We start from the raw sequence: 14,049 nt of genomic DNA on the forward strand, positions 1-14,049 counted from the left end.
CTCTTAAACTCTGCCAGCTGTTGACGGCAACACTCTGTACGTTCAGCTGCGGCTGCCCGAGTTTCTCCGGTGAACCCCATCAAATCTTCTCCCGTGGGGTCCCACACGAATTGGGCTTCTGCTAGAGGAGGCGAGACCCGAGCCACGGGCTTCGGAGCCGGGATTAGGGGCTCACACAAGGGCCCTAGTCTTTGCTGCCGCTCCAGCTCAGGGTACCCTTCGGGCCAGATGAAGGGCCGCCCGTCCGGCCATGTGAGCTGGCCGAAGAGGTCCTCCCCCAGGTGTGGCACCCTAGGTATTGCGGGCGCGGGCGCGGTGGTGGTGGCGCCCGGGTTGCCCAGGCCTTGCGGCCAGGCCTGGGGCACCTGGAAGGTGAAGGGCACCGTTAGGACGGCGGCGCCCTGGGCTACCTGGCCTTGCGGCCAGGCCGGAGGCTCCGCGGAGGTAGGGGGCGCTGTTGGTGGTGCGGCGCCCGGGGGTACTAGGCCTTGCGACCAGGCTGGTGGTAATTCCTGCTTTGTCACGCTCCGGGTCGGGGCGCGTGACGTCACAGGGGTCGCTGCGGCGGCTTCCGGTCGGGGCCTAGTCCATGGCGGTGACATGGCGGCTACGGGCACAGCAGGGGGACTTTCGGGCTCTGCGACGGGGAGCTGGGGCAGGTAAGCGGTGTCACGGCTTGGGGTATAGGCGTCCCCTTTACCTGCCTCCATGCGCTCGGCTCCCTCCTCGGCGCCGTCTCCGGCCTTGGGTCCTCCCGCGCCATCCTCAGAGGCGGTCTGCTTCCTCTTCCAGGGTAGCGTGCTCCGTTGACTGGTCTCTGCTTGCTGGGTCATCTCCCGGCCCCACTCCGCCAGTATCTCGCGCTGTACCCGGGCCATCCTCCTTGCGAGGCCCTCCAGGGCAGTTTGTGCACACTCCCGGTCTCGGGGGAGCTGCGCTAGGATCTCCGCTAGACCTAGCGGGGTTGTGGACTCTAGCAGGCTCCTGACCATCGGGTCGGTGCTGCTCTGCTCGGCTTCCGGCAGGCTCCTGGCCAGCGGGCCGGTGCTGCTCTGCTTTCTTTCCAGGCTTCCTGCCTCCGGGTGCGCTCGCTCCAGACTCCTCCAAGCGACACCCATCTTTTCTCTTCTCTTTCGTCTCCTCCCACTTCGAGGGCGGTCCCGGGGCAACTCGGTGACTGTCAGCTCCAGGGGGAGTTCTTTCACGCTGACAGACACCTCCAGCATCACAGTCTCTGTTGGTGGGGGCGGTTTCCACTTTTGGCGCCATTTTCTGTCCTGGCCCACGATGGGAGGTGGCCTCTTGCCCTCCTTTGGCACGCCCATAATGGCGTCCGCTGCTCTTCCAAGGCGGGAAATCTGCGGTTTTGGCGGGAAGCGTCGCCCAGTGGCGGGAAACTGCAGATGGCGGGAACAAGTTGGAAATGGCGGACAATCGGCGGGAAACGACTGGTGATGGAATCCGATGGCGTGGACCCCCCGGAACCGGCGGGAGACTTCTTTCTGAGGTAAACTTGCACTTTTCTTCAGGCACGCAGTACCCGGGTGTTGCGGGCACGTAATCCTGCCGACTACGCCAAAGTTGACGCGCCCCCTGGGACATATTCCTTTTTGAGGGGAATACCCGGCACCGGATCAGATGGGGGGGTTGTAGTCTCCGAGCGGCTGTGACCCGGTCCCGTGCCCAGGGCGTCAAGCTAAGTGTTATGTGGCAGCTTTACAGATGTTACTAAAGTTCTTTTGTGTCGACTACGCCACCCGTTGTGATGCGGTCACTGTGGCCGCCGCTGCTGCAGGGTCCGCTGAGGCTGATGGTGGGTGCGCAGCTTGGTGAGATAACCCCCAACGGGAGGGGTATAGTCTCAGAGGGGACAGGCGCAGAGGATGGGGGTTGTGGTGGTGCGATGCAGCCGGCAATGAAGACAGACTCGGGTTGTGCAGTTAAGGGTGTTTACTTACTGCTGATGTTGTACTGGTCACTCCAGCTGCTAGTGACCACCCGAGCCGTGCTGCGTCCACCAGGTCCTGGATCCGGCCAACCCCCAAACAAGTCCAGAGCGTGGCCCTGAGCTCTCCCTCTGTCCTTTCTTCAGCCGTCCCCACCAGTGATTCACCTAGGTCCAGCTCCCTCGGGCCTTCTTTTGGGACACCCTTGGCCCTGGGTTCCCTGACCCTTCATGTGGTGTGCCTTCGGGGTGAATGTGGTGGGTGACCGTGACAGACACTGCCCACGGTCTCCGGTCTCTGGCTGGGGAATGTCTTTGCCCCCACCAGCTTGGGTTCCGGTACCCTCTTGCTGACTCCTCACCCGGTGCTCTAATTTGGGTTCTTGGGTCCCTTCAGTCTTCCCCCTCTGGGTCTTTCTCTGCTCCACTCTCTCTCTCTCCAGGGCTGCTGTTTCCTTCTCTCTCCTCTCCAACTGACTTGTTCTCAGCGTCTGACCCTGATCTAAGTTGGTGCCCTCCTTATATATCCCTCTATGTGTGAGCTCAGGTGACCAGCACCCAATGAGCTCCTATCACTACCCAGACTGCTCCCCCTATCTGCCCCTACACTACATGGGATGTACCACCCCCCTCCCACTCCAGCCAGGAACAGGCTCGGTTGCACCTGCACATTTCTAAGTGGGAGTACCGTCGGCCTGCTCCTCTGGAATGGGATGTATGTAGTGCATGCAGTCTATCTGAGCTCAGTTCCACACTCCTTCCTTACCCGGGAGTGGAATATCACACCTCTGGGTTGAGGTGCAATACCCCTGTAGCAGCCGAATCCTCAGGGTGCTACAATAACTTTTATTAGTTGACTGCCTATATTATATAATACTCATCATACAGACACTATATGCTTCATACATTATAGCACCATCATATACTAGATGAGTAACAGTGTGTGATGGCACTATAGTGTATGAACTGAGTGTACAGCACATATTCTAAACCACTCCTACAGTACATGTGACGCACCCCCTGGGCCGTATGTGTAGGGGGATACCCAGAGCCGGGTCTCTGTGCAATACTGGGGGTAGTAGTCTCCGTGGTGGCGACCCGGTCCCGTGGCTCAGGGCGGTCAAACCAGTGGCAGTCTATTTATGTGGTTTTGATGATGTTCAAGTGTCCGACTACACCACCCGTGGATTGCGGTCAGCATGAACCGCCGCTGCAGGGCAGACCGCTGAGGCTGATGTTGTGTGCGCAGCAGAGGGTAGTATAACTCCCCACGGGAGGAGTATAGCCTCAGGGCAGTGAGTGCAGATGGTGTGGGTGATGGTGCGCGGGAGCAGCAGTAATGACTCAGAGTCCAGTGATGCAGTCCAGGGTCTTTACTCACAGTTTTACACTCCAAGCCACTTCTGCAGATTATGGCTGCCCACGTCGTCCTGTGCTCACCAGGTGAGGGGCTCCGCCAACTCCCAGGTACCTTTGGAGTGCTTTTCAGGACCCCCTTCATGTGTCCTTTCTCTGGCCTGTCGTACCCCACAAGTGACCACGTTTCTGTCCAGCTGCCTTGGGCCTTGGCGGGCAAACGTATGTTCCGTTTCCCTGGGACCTATATGGTTGCTTCCCAACGGGTGTAGTGAGGGGCCGTGACATGTGCAATGCCACAGCCTCTGGTTACTAGCTGAGGGTAGTTGCTCTCCTCCACTAGATGAGGGATCCGGTTCCCTTTTCTTGGCCTGACCCCCCTACTCTCGTAGCGGCGGGGGCGTGCGGTGGCGACTGGCCGGTCCGCACCCCTGGGGTCCCTTCAGTCTTCTCTTAGAGCTTCCTCCATTCTTCTCCTTTCCTTACTTTTCCTCCAGGCCCAAGCCTTAAGACTTGGCCTGCCTGTGGAGCAGAGCCCGTGCAGAGCCTCAGCTCCCCGCCTCCTTCTCTCTCTGACTCTAAGATGGTGCCCACCTTATATACTCCTCCTTTACAGTGCACCCGGGATCTACTCTCCCCACCCACACACTACCGGGTTCCCCCTTTCTAGGTGTTCCCTCCCCCCACTCCAGCCAGGGACAGGGACAGTTGTGCTCACTCTTGGGAGCATTGTCGCCCTGTCCCCCGGAAATGTGGTGTAGTGCATGTGGGTGTTAGGGTCCTGAGCCACACTCCATCCTTACCTGGAAGTGAGATATCACACCTCTGTAGCAACCGAACCCTCGGGGCACTATACATACACTACGTAGTACCCATCACTCATACACTATCTGATATACACACAATAAAGAACACATCATTCACCAAATTACTCATACAACACACACACAATCATACTAATCGTACACCATATTACTCATACAGCACACACACACACACTAATACTCTCACACTATTACTACTTATGGTTTGGAGTCTGGATATGGCGACCATGTGAAGCTTTTGAGACTCTCAGCCATCAGTGATTCAGCGTCGGCTCTGCATGAGCGTCGCACCTTTCCCATCAGCTCTTGCACAATGTGTGCTGTATGAGTAATATGTATTCTGTATTTTCCACAAAGCTTTACACAAACACGGAGAGAACATACATGATCCATCCAATCTGATCCTTGGTCGGATTTGTACCCCGGACCTCGGTAATGCAAAGCGATCAGTGGGGGGGTGATATAGCGTATGAAGAGTCCCGTACAGTATGGTGTATGGGGGGTGATATAGTGTGTCAGGGGAATTGTAGTTTATGTGCTATAGGAGTGATATAATGTATGATGGGTGGTTTCCAGGTCATGTACAATACAAATAATATAGTGTATGAGTGATATATGGTAGAACCCATCATACCCCATCTACTGCATGATGATTACTGCACAGTGCATCTACTGTATGAATAATACACTGCTCAAAAAAATAAAGGGAACCCTGAAATAACCCATCCTAGATCTGAATGAATGAAATCTTCTCATTGAATCCTTTGTTCTGTACAAAGTTGAATGTGCTGACAACAAAATCACACAAAAATCATTAATGGAAATCACATTTATTAACCAATGGAGGCCTGGATTTGCAGTCACCCCCAAAATTAAAATGGAAAAACACACTACAGGCTGACCCAACTTTGAAGTAATGTCCTTAAAACAAGTCAAAATGAGGCTCAGTATTGTGTGTGGCCTCCACGTGCCTGTATGACCTCCCTACAACGCCTGGGCATGCTCCTGATGAGGCTCAGTATTGTGTGTGGCCTCCACGTGCCTGTATGACCTCCCTACAGCGCCTGGGCATGCTCCTGATGAGGCCGAGTATTGTGTGTGGCCTCCACGTGCCTGTATGACCTCCCTACAATGCCTGGGCATGCTCCTGTTGAGGCTGAGTATTGTGTGTGGCCTCCACGTGCCTGTATGACCTCCCTACAACGCCTGGGCATGCTCCTGATGAGGCTCAGTATTGTGTGTGGCCTCCACGTGCCTGTATGACCTCCCTACAACGCCTGGGCATGCTCCTGATGAGGCTGAATATTGTGTGTGGCCTCCACGTGCCTGTATGACCTCCCTACAACGCCTGGGCATGCTCCTGATGAGGCTCAGTATTGTGTGTGGCCTCCACGTGCCTTTATGACCTCCCTACAACGCCTGGGCATGCTCCTGATGAGGCTGAGTATTGTGTGTGGCCTCCACGTGCCTTTATGACCTCCCTACAACGCCTGGGCATGCTCCTGATGAGGCTCAGTATTGTGTGTGGCCTCCACGTGCCTTTATGACCTCCCTACAACGCCTGGGCATGCTCCTGATGAGGCGGAGTATTGTGTGTGGCCTCCACGTGCCTTTATGACCTCCCTACAACGCCTGGGCATGCTCCTGATGAGGCTCAGTATTGTGTGTGGCCTCCACGTGCCTTTATGACCTCCCTACAACGCCTGGGCATGCTCCTGATGAGGCTGAGTATTGTGTGTGGCCTCCACGTGCCTTTATGACCTCCCTACAATGCCTGGGCATGCTCCTGATGAGGCTCAGTATTGTGTGTGGCCTCCACGTGCCTGTATGACCTCCCTACAATGCCTGGGCATGCTCCTGATGAGGTTGCGGATGGTCTCCTGTGGGATCTCCTCCCAGACCGGACTAAAGCATCCGCCAACTCCTGGACAGTCTGTGGTGCAACGTGACGTTGGTGGATGGAGAGAGACATGATGTCCCAGATGTGCTCAATCGGATTCAGGTCTGGGGAACGGGCGGGCCAGTCCATAGCTTCAATGCCTTCATCTTGCAGGAACTGCTGACACACTCCAGCCACATGAGGTCTGGCATTGTCCTGCATTAGGAGGAACCCAGGGCCAACCGCACCAGCATATGGTCTCACAAGGGGTCTGAGGATCTCATCTCGGTACCTAACGGCAGTCAGGCTACCTCTGGTGAGCATATGGAGGGCTGTGCGGCCCTCCAAAGAAATGCCACCCCACACCATTACTGACCCACTGCCAAACCGGTCATGCTGAAGGATGTTGCAGGCAGCAGATCGTTCTCCACGGTGTCTCCAGACTCTGTCACGTCTGTCACATGTGCGCAGTGTGAACCTGCTTTCATCTGTGAAGAGCACAGGGCACCAGTGGCGACTTTGCCAATCCTGGTGTTCTGTAGCAAATGCCAAGCGCCCTGCACGGTGTTGGGCTGTGAGCACAAACCCCATCTGAGGACGTCGGTCCCTCATACCACCCTCATGGAGTCGGTTTCTAACCGTTTGTGCAGACACATGCACATTTGTGGCCTGCTGGAGGTCATTTTGCAGGGCTCTGGCAGTGCTCCTCCTGTTTCTCCTTGCACAAAGGTGCAGGTAGCGGTCCTGCTGCTGGGTTGTTGCCCTCCTATGGCCCCCTCCACGTCTCCTGGTGTACTGGCCTGTCTCCTGGTAGCGCCTTCAGCCTCTGGACACTACGCTGACAGACACAGCAAACCTTCTTGCCACAGCTCGCATTGATTTGCCATCCTGGATGAGCTGCACTACCTGAGCAACTTCTGTGGGTTGTAGAGTCCGTCTCATGCTTCCACGAGTGTGAAAGCACAACCAACATTCAAAAGTGACCAAAACATCAGCCAGAAAGCATTGGTACTGAGATGTGGTCTGTGGTCCCCACCTGCAGAACCACTCCTTTATTGAGGGTGTCTTGATAATTGCCAATAATTTCCATCTATTGTCTATTCCATTTGCACAACCGCATGTGAAATTGATTGTCAATCAGTGTTGCTTCCTAAGTGGACAGTTTGATTTCACAGAAGTTTGATTTACTTGGAGTTATATTCTGTTAAGTGTTCCCTTTATTTTTTTGAGCAGTGTATGTTATACAATGGGTATTAGTGTTTGTACTGTACCTGTAACTATAGCACCATCTCTCACACTGTATGATGGGTACTATAGTATGTGTACTGTATGAAAAACACTATAGTGTCCACCATACACTATATAATGCCCATCATACAATATATTGCTCACACAGTATTTATAGTGCATGATGGATATTATATACATTATGCTCACAAGGTATCCCAAATACATGACCAGGTTTTATCTCCATATATAACTCAATATCACTACTCCTGAGCCCCAAAAAAGAGCCCTGTAGAATATAATATTAAATTAATTAGGGTATATAAAAGGGAGATAGCTTATCTCATTTACCCCCTAATTAATTGAATTTTTGGGCTCAGGAGTAGTAATATTGCTGTACATTATAATGTAGATCCTGAGTTATGGGCACTGTGTGTATGTCCTGTATGAGTGATACTGTATGATGGCCATTATATGCGTACGTCCCCTGTATGATCGTTTTCCCTACAATGGGTCAGGTAACAAGCTCTGACGACCACTTCCACTTTGTTACCTTTTTTCACCAGAAAATACCAGCAAAAGTAAAACTTAAAAAAGGTGGTGTATTTAGGGATGCAACTTAACAGGTAGTGCGTTTTCACAGTTAGATATGATTAATCATTTTTTGTGGACCATTTACACAATATGAGGGACAAATAGTGATATTCATCTCTGACATGCTATATTTTATATGTCAGACCCATGGATGGTCATGGAAACTAATATGACTTAATTGAAACCAAATGGCCCCCCATTATAATTAAGGCGTTCAGGAATTGGATATCCTAATAAAAAGTAAACAGACCCTCATCATAGATAAAGGAATAAGTATTATGGTTTTTACATCCCATCATGCAACAAACACAGGTTTCAACAAAACTGATGATGGTACTGATGGTGGTTGTGGTGACGTATTCATGTAGCGATGGTTGTTGCTACTGATTGCTCCGGTGATGTATTCATTTAGTGATGAAGGTTCTGGTGATATATTAATCACCAGAACCATCACGAATACATGAATGTGAAACCAAAATCATCATCAGTACATAAATAGAACACCAGAGCCATCAATAGTACATAAATACAGTACCAGAACCACCATCAGTGCATGACTAATCACCAAGCTTAGTACAGCGATAAATTGGAATGTCAAGTCAGGCCCATATACATTTGTATTTCATTGAACCTACATCACCCAATATATCCTTAAAGGGAACCTGTCATGTAACCTGCCTATCCCCCACCCTGGCTCTGACAGGCAGTATATAATGTACGCCCTGAATGATGGACACTATATGGTGTATGTCCTGTATGAGTGATACCGCATGTTGAACACCATATAGTATATCACTCATACAGGACATACACTATATGGTGTTCAACATGCAGTATGTCATGTATGATGGGCACTATATTGGGTATATACTGTATGAGTGATACTGTACAATGGACACTTTCATGTACGTACTGTATGATGGGCACTGTATGGTGTACGTCCTGTATGAGTGATACTGTACAATGGGCACTATATGGTGTATGTCCTATATGAGCGATACTGTATGACGGGCACTATATGTGTGCGTCCTGTATGAACGATATTGTATGATGGGCACTATACGTACTGTATGAGCAATACTGTACAATGGGCATTATATGGTGTACGTCCTGTATGAGCGATACTGTATGATGGTCACTATACGTCCTGTATGCATGAAACTGTATGACGGGCACTATATGTGTGCGTCCTGTATGATGGGTACTATATGATGTACGTCCTGTATGAGTGATACTGTATGACGGGCACTATATGGTGTACGTCCTGTATGATGGGCACTATATGATGTACATCCTGTATGATGGGCGATACTGTATGACGGGCACTATACATCCTGTATGAGTAATACTATATGATGGGCACTATATGGTGTACGTCCTGTATGAGCGATACTGTATGACGGGCACTATACGTGTGCGTCTTGTATGAGCGATACTGTATGATGGGCAGCAGGACCCCCAATGTATAATGTGTTATTTATAATTCTGATCTCATCATATGAGGCAGAGACCATCAGACCCTCAGGCTTCGCAGACCCCAACCTCCACCCCCTATAGTTACCCCCATGGTGTGGGGTGAGAAATACAAGGGCACATTCACACGGAGCAGCCGATCTGCACTTTTCGTTACAATTGGCACAAATGTGGCAAAACGCAGAAGTTTTTTTTTTTTTTTTTGCAAAATTGTACAATACAAAGCAACAATTTTGCAACCAAAAACACAATTTAAACCCCAATTAATACCTATATGGAAATTTCAGAACATTTTCCAGATCTCGGCTTGCTATCAGTGAAAAACAACAAGATTATTATTTTTACTTTTTCATTGTCACAAACCCTCAGCGAGATGTATTAGATATATTTTATGTATTATTAAGTGTCAGTTACAATTTTCCGCCCGTCAGCCACAAGCCGAATTCTCAGATCTTTGGTCAGAAGTGACAGATTTAGTAATGCCCTTCTTGGGTCCGGAGAACAGAGGAGAGGAGGTAACCTGAAACTGTGACTTAGACCAAAACAGTTCCTCACAGATGATTAGAGTTCAGTGTGAAAGTCATATTCACTGCACAGTGTGCCTTTAAGAGATTTAAAGGGCCAGTAACCCTATAGTGAGCCATCACACCTATGTAGGCGGAGGTCCCAGCGCTGCAGAGAAGTGACGTGCAGCAGGGATCCCGCGGGCAGGGAGTGTGCTACAGTTTCCCCATTGAGGAACACTAAGCTCAGATACTCCCCTGCCTGAAATGGCTGATAACAGAGAGTAATAGATTGTATTCAGACGGAAAGGATATATTTTTTTTTACAGCTAGCTTCCTTTTTATCTACCAGACTGTTTCCTTTACATCCTCGTATCTTATAGGAAGTAGATTAGATATCTTCATAGCGGCCATAAATGATAGCGCTCCGTAACTTATAGGAATCTTTCCACCTGGCTGCTGGAGTAGGACTGATGTGTAACTGGTTACGATCACCGCCCGTCACCTGCGACCCCTGGCGATCACCGCCCGTCGCCTGCGACCCCTGGCGATCACCGCCCGTCGCCTGCGACCCCTGGCGATCACCGCCCGTCGCCTGTGACCCCTGGCGATCACCGCCCGACGCCTGCGACCCCTGGCGATCACCGCCCGACGCCTGCGACCCCTGGCGATCACCGCCCGACGCCTGCGACCCCTGGCGATCACCGCCCGACGCCTGCGACCCCTGGCGATCACCGCCCGACGCCTGCGACCCCTGGCGATCACCGCCCGACGCCTGCGACCCCTGGCGATCACCGCCCGACGCCTGCGACCCCTGGCGATCACCGCCCGACGCCTGCGACCCCTGGCGATCACCGCCCGACGCCTGCGACCCCTGGCGATCACCGCCCGACGCCTGCGACCCCTGACTAGGATCGGATGTGATCACTAACGATCACTGAATCTTCTATGGGAACCAGATTCCACTACTTCGCCTCAACCTTTAGGAAACAATTCTGGATATTGGCGCAGTGATAAAAATGGTGTAAAACTGGGCGCCATCGCTTCTGGAGGATTTGCAGCATTTTTCTGTAGTCGCTCCATTGCTGGCAGCTCCCCGCAGTCAGTTCCCAGAGTAACCTGAGAGCAGGTGAGGGCAGGAGCCACCTGGGGAGGGCAGCACTCACCTGTGCACAGGTAAAGCACCACCGGCTCTGTTCTCCGCATAGTCACTGCAGTCCGGGGGGCTCTGTATCCGAATCTCGTCACCGACTGTAAAGACCCAAAGAACCTCCAAAACTCTGTTCACAAAAACTAGTTCCCAGCCGCCGCCTCCGCTCTTTCTTCTTCTCTTCCTGCCTGAAACCTGCAGGTAACAACCAATAGGAAACCAGCGATGTCTCCGAGTCCCTGCCCCTCCCATCCCCCCCTCCCCACTGGGCCTCATTCACACACACCTTACTACAAGCACTCATATCTGGGGTTTACATAGGACTGCAGATAAATCTACTGCATGTAATAACAGCAGAGATTTGTCCGCACTGATACATTGTCACAAATCCTCAGCTGTGTGATTGCATTGTAATGTTCTCATTCCCTGTTTATATTATATTTTATTCTTTTCGGCTTCAGACATTCAACAAGTATTTTTTTCTGATGTTTTCATTTTCACTATAAAAAAACTCCTAGAAGACGCTCAGGTGGGTTTTTTTGCAATTTTTTTCTGCATTTCAGTCTTACAAATTGTGAACATTTTTCTTATTTCATTTCGTTATGGACATAAAAAAAATCTGGAGAACAAAAAAGAATAAGAAAAAAAAAAAAGGCAAGAAAAACTATCCGGAAAGAATAAAAAAAAATGCCACAAAAGACGCTTCTGGGTTATAAAGCTCCTGAGAAAAGGAGAGTTTTGTGAGACGTCTTCAGCATGAAAAACTGAAGTGTTTAACTGGTGGAAAAAAGCACAGTGTGAACAAAGCGTAAGGCTAGAACATGGCGGATATCACAATATATGTGGCAGCTGCAGCATCAAACATCAGGGCTGTCACTACCACCTGGGAGTGTGGAGGTCCGTGGTGCCAACTCAATGGGGGGCACAGTTATTTGGATTGTGAACAGATGGAGCTTCTTCTGAGAAGCTGATGAGGGGGCACAAGGTGCAGATGAGGGGGTAAAGGGTCCTGAAGAAGGGGCAGAGGGTCCGGAAAAGGTGGTACAGGGACCTGATGAGGGGGCACGGAATCTTGATGAGATGGCACGGGGTCCTGATGAGGGGGCACGGGGTCCTGATGAGGGGGCATGGGATCCTGATGAGGGGGCACAGGGTCCTGATGAGGGGGCACGGGGTCCTGATGAGGGGGTACAGGGTCTTGATGAGGGAGCACAGGGTCCTGATGAGGGGGCACGGGGTCCTGATGAGAAGGCACGGGGTCCTGATGAGGGGGCACAGGGTCCTGATGAGGGGGCACGGGGTCCTGATGAGAAGGCACAAGGTCCTGATGAGGGGGCACAGGGTCCTGAGGAGGGGGAAAGAGGTCCTGATGGGATGGCACTGGGTCCTGATGATTGGGCACAGGGTCCTAATGATGGGGTACAGGATCATGATGAAGGGGCACAGGGTCCTGATGATGGCCAAGGTCAGCAGCGGGAGCGAGGTGGTGCCAGGAAGGAAGGAGGGTCGTGGTCAGTAACTATATTGGGGTCTGGTCTCGGCTCTGTATTTAGTTGTCTGATCTGTGGTCTGATCTTCGGGTCTAGTTGTGGGGTCCAGTCTGGGAGCTGATTTTTATGGGGGTCTGGGCTCTGTATCTGGGTCAACTTCAAGGTTTAATTAATCTCGGGTCTAGTTTGTGTTTCGGAACTAATTGAGGGGACTGGGGTCTATATTATTTTGGGGGTCTGGTTTGTGGTCTAAATTAATTAAGCAGGGCTGGTTTCAGTTTTGAATTACTTTAGGGGTGTAATCTAGGGTCAGAATAAATTCAGGGGGTCTCATCTGGAATCTGAATTATTTTAGGGGTCTGTTATGGGGCCTAATTTTTTTTATTTTTTTTTAATTTATCCTGAAATACTCTGTGCTGCTGTGAACCTAGGAAATCCTGTTCCTTCCATTATGCAAGTCTCAGGCATTTCACTGTCCTCAATAAAATCATCACATGAGAAGATGGGTCACTGCCCCCGAAAGAGATCCGCACACTCCTCTCCTGAAATACTCTGTGCTGCTGGGAGCCCGGCTCATTCCATTATTTTCCATTCAGTCTGTGATCTTCCACTTGTCTCCATTCCCCTCCTCACTAACCTCTTAACATAACAATAAAGGTCATGGACCTACTGAAAACGACACGCTCTTAGCCTGAAATACTCTGTGCTGCTTTGGAGTTGGAAAACCCTATTCCTTCCACTATTTTCTCTCCCGCGATCTGACTCATTCACCAATGTCCTGTATAATATCACATAAGAGGAAGGGTCACCGACCCCAAACTCTTCTCCTGAAACACTCTGTGCTGCTGCGGTGCTTAAGCAATCCTGTTCCAGCCAGGGTAAATATTTTATCCTGTTACATGCAGCCCTGTTCTTAATAAAATCATCAGATGAGAGGACCGGTCACTTCCCTCATCCCTCCAAAAATCAGCACACACCTCTCCTGAAATGCTCTGTGCTGCAGGGAGCATTCCCATGATCTGAGTATTTCCTGCCCAAAAAGAGCTGAAGATGAGCTCTAAGTTCTCTCCCTCATCTGTAATATCCAGATAATCCTGGCAGGACCGGCTCAGGATCTTTCCCTGCTATAAAACATGTAGATGCCTCAATAAAAGCTTCATTAGTGACCCATAAAATCCAGTAATTAGCAGTTTTATAGAACTAATAATTCGGAGTTAAGCGTCTCACCGGCGGCGAATACTAGAAACTAATAGTAATGAGGAGACCACCACTATACCCCAGCAATGTACTCTCCAGCTGTTGTGAAACTACAACTCCCAGCAAGCCCTGATAGCCTGCAGCAAGCAACCTGATCCTCTCACTATGTCATATCCCTATTGTCACCACTAGAGGGCAACCTGTGTGCAAAATAGGAGCCATATACAGATGTGTATAGACTGCCCTCTAGTGTGCACCCAAGGAATGTCATCTGTGTTATTAACCCTTTGGTGCTACAGAAGGCGATTATGAAGAGCATTTTTTTTTTTTTTTTACGATCACCGCCATCTGAGACCCATAACGCTTTAATTTTTTTGTCGTTTTTTTTTTTGTCGGGAAAAGATGTATTTT

At 50.7% G+C, this 14,049-nt stretch overlaps 1 protein-coding gene across 1 annotated transcript in view; it reads right to left on the bottom strand.

Moving 5' to 3' along the window:
* GPA33 (glycoprotein A33) overlaps positions 1-11,173 on the bottom strand; it is a 30,679-nt gene extending 19,506 nt beyond the window's left edge. Inside the window, exon 1 of the mRNA XM_073670857.1 lies at positions 10,968-11,173. Coding sequence (XP_073526958.1) covers positions 10,968-11,007 — 40 coding nt within the window. The 5' untranslated portion in view covers positions 11,008-11,173. The remainder of the gene's footprint in view (positions 1-10,967) is intronic.
* Positions 11,174-14,049: the final 2,876 nt, after the last annotated feature.

This window comes from Phyllobates terribilis, unplaced genomic scaffold, assembly GCF_046119375.1.
Source record: "Phyllobates terribilis strain yellow unplaced genomic scaffold, ASM4611937v1 Scaffold_2__4_contigs__length_985480577, whole genome shotgun sequence".
NCBI lineage: Eukaryota > Metazoa > Chordata > Amphibia > Anura > Dendrobatidae > Phyllobates > Phyllobates terribilis.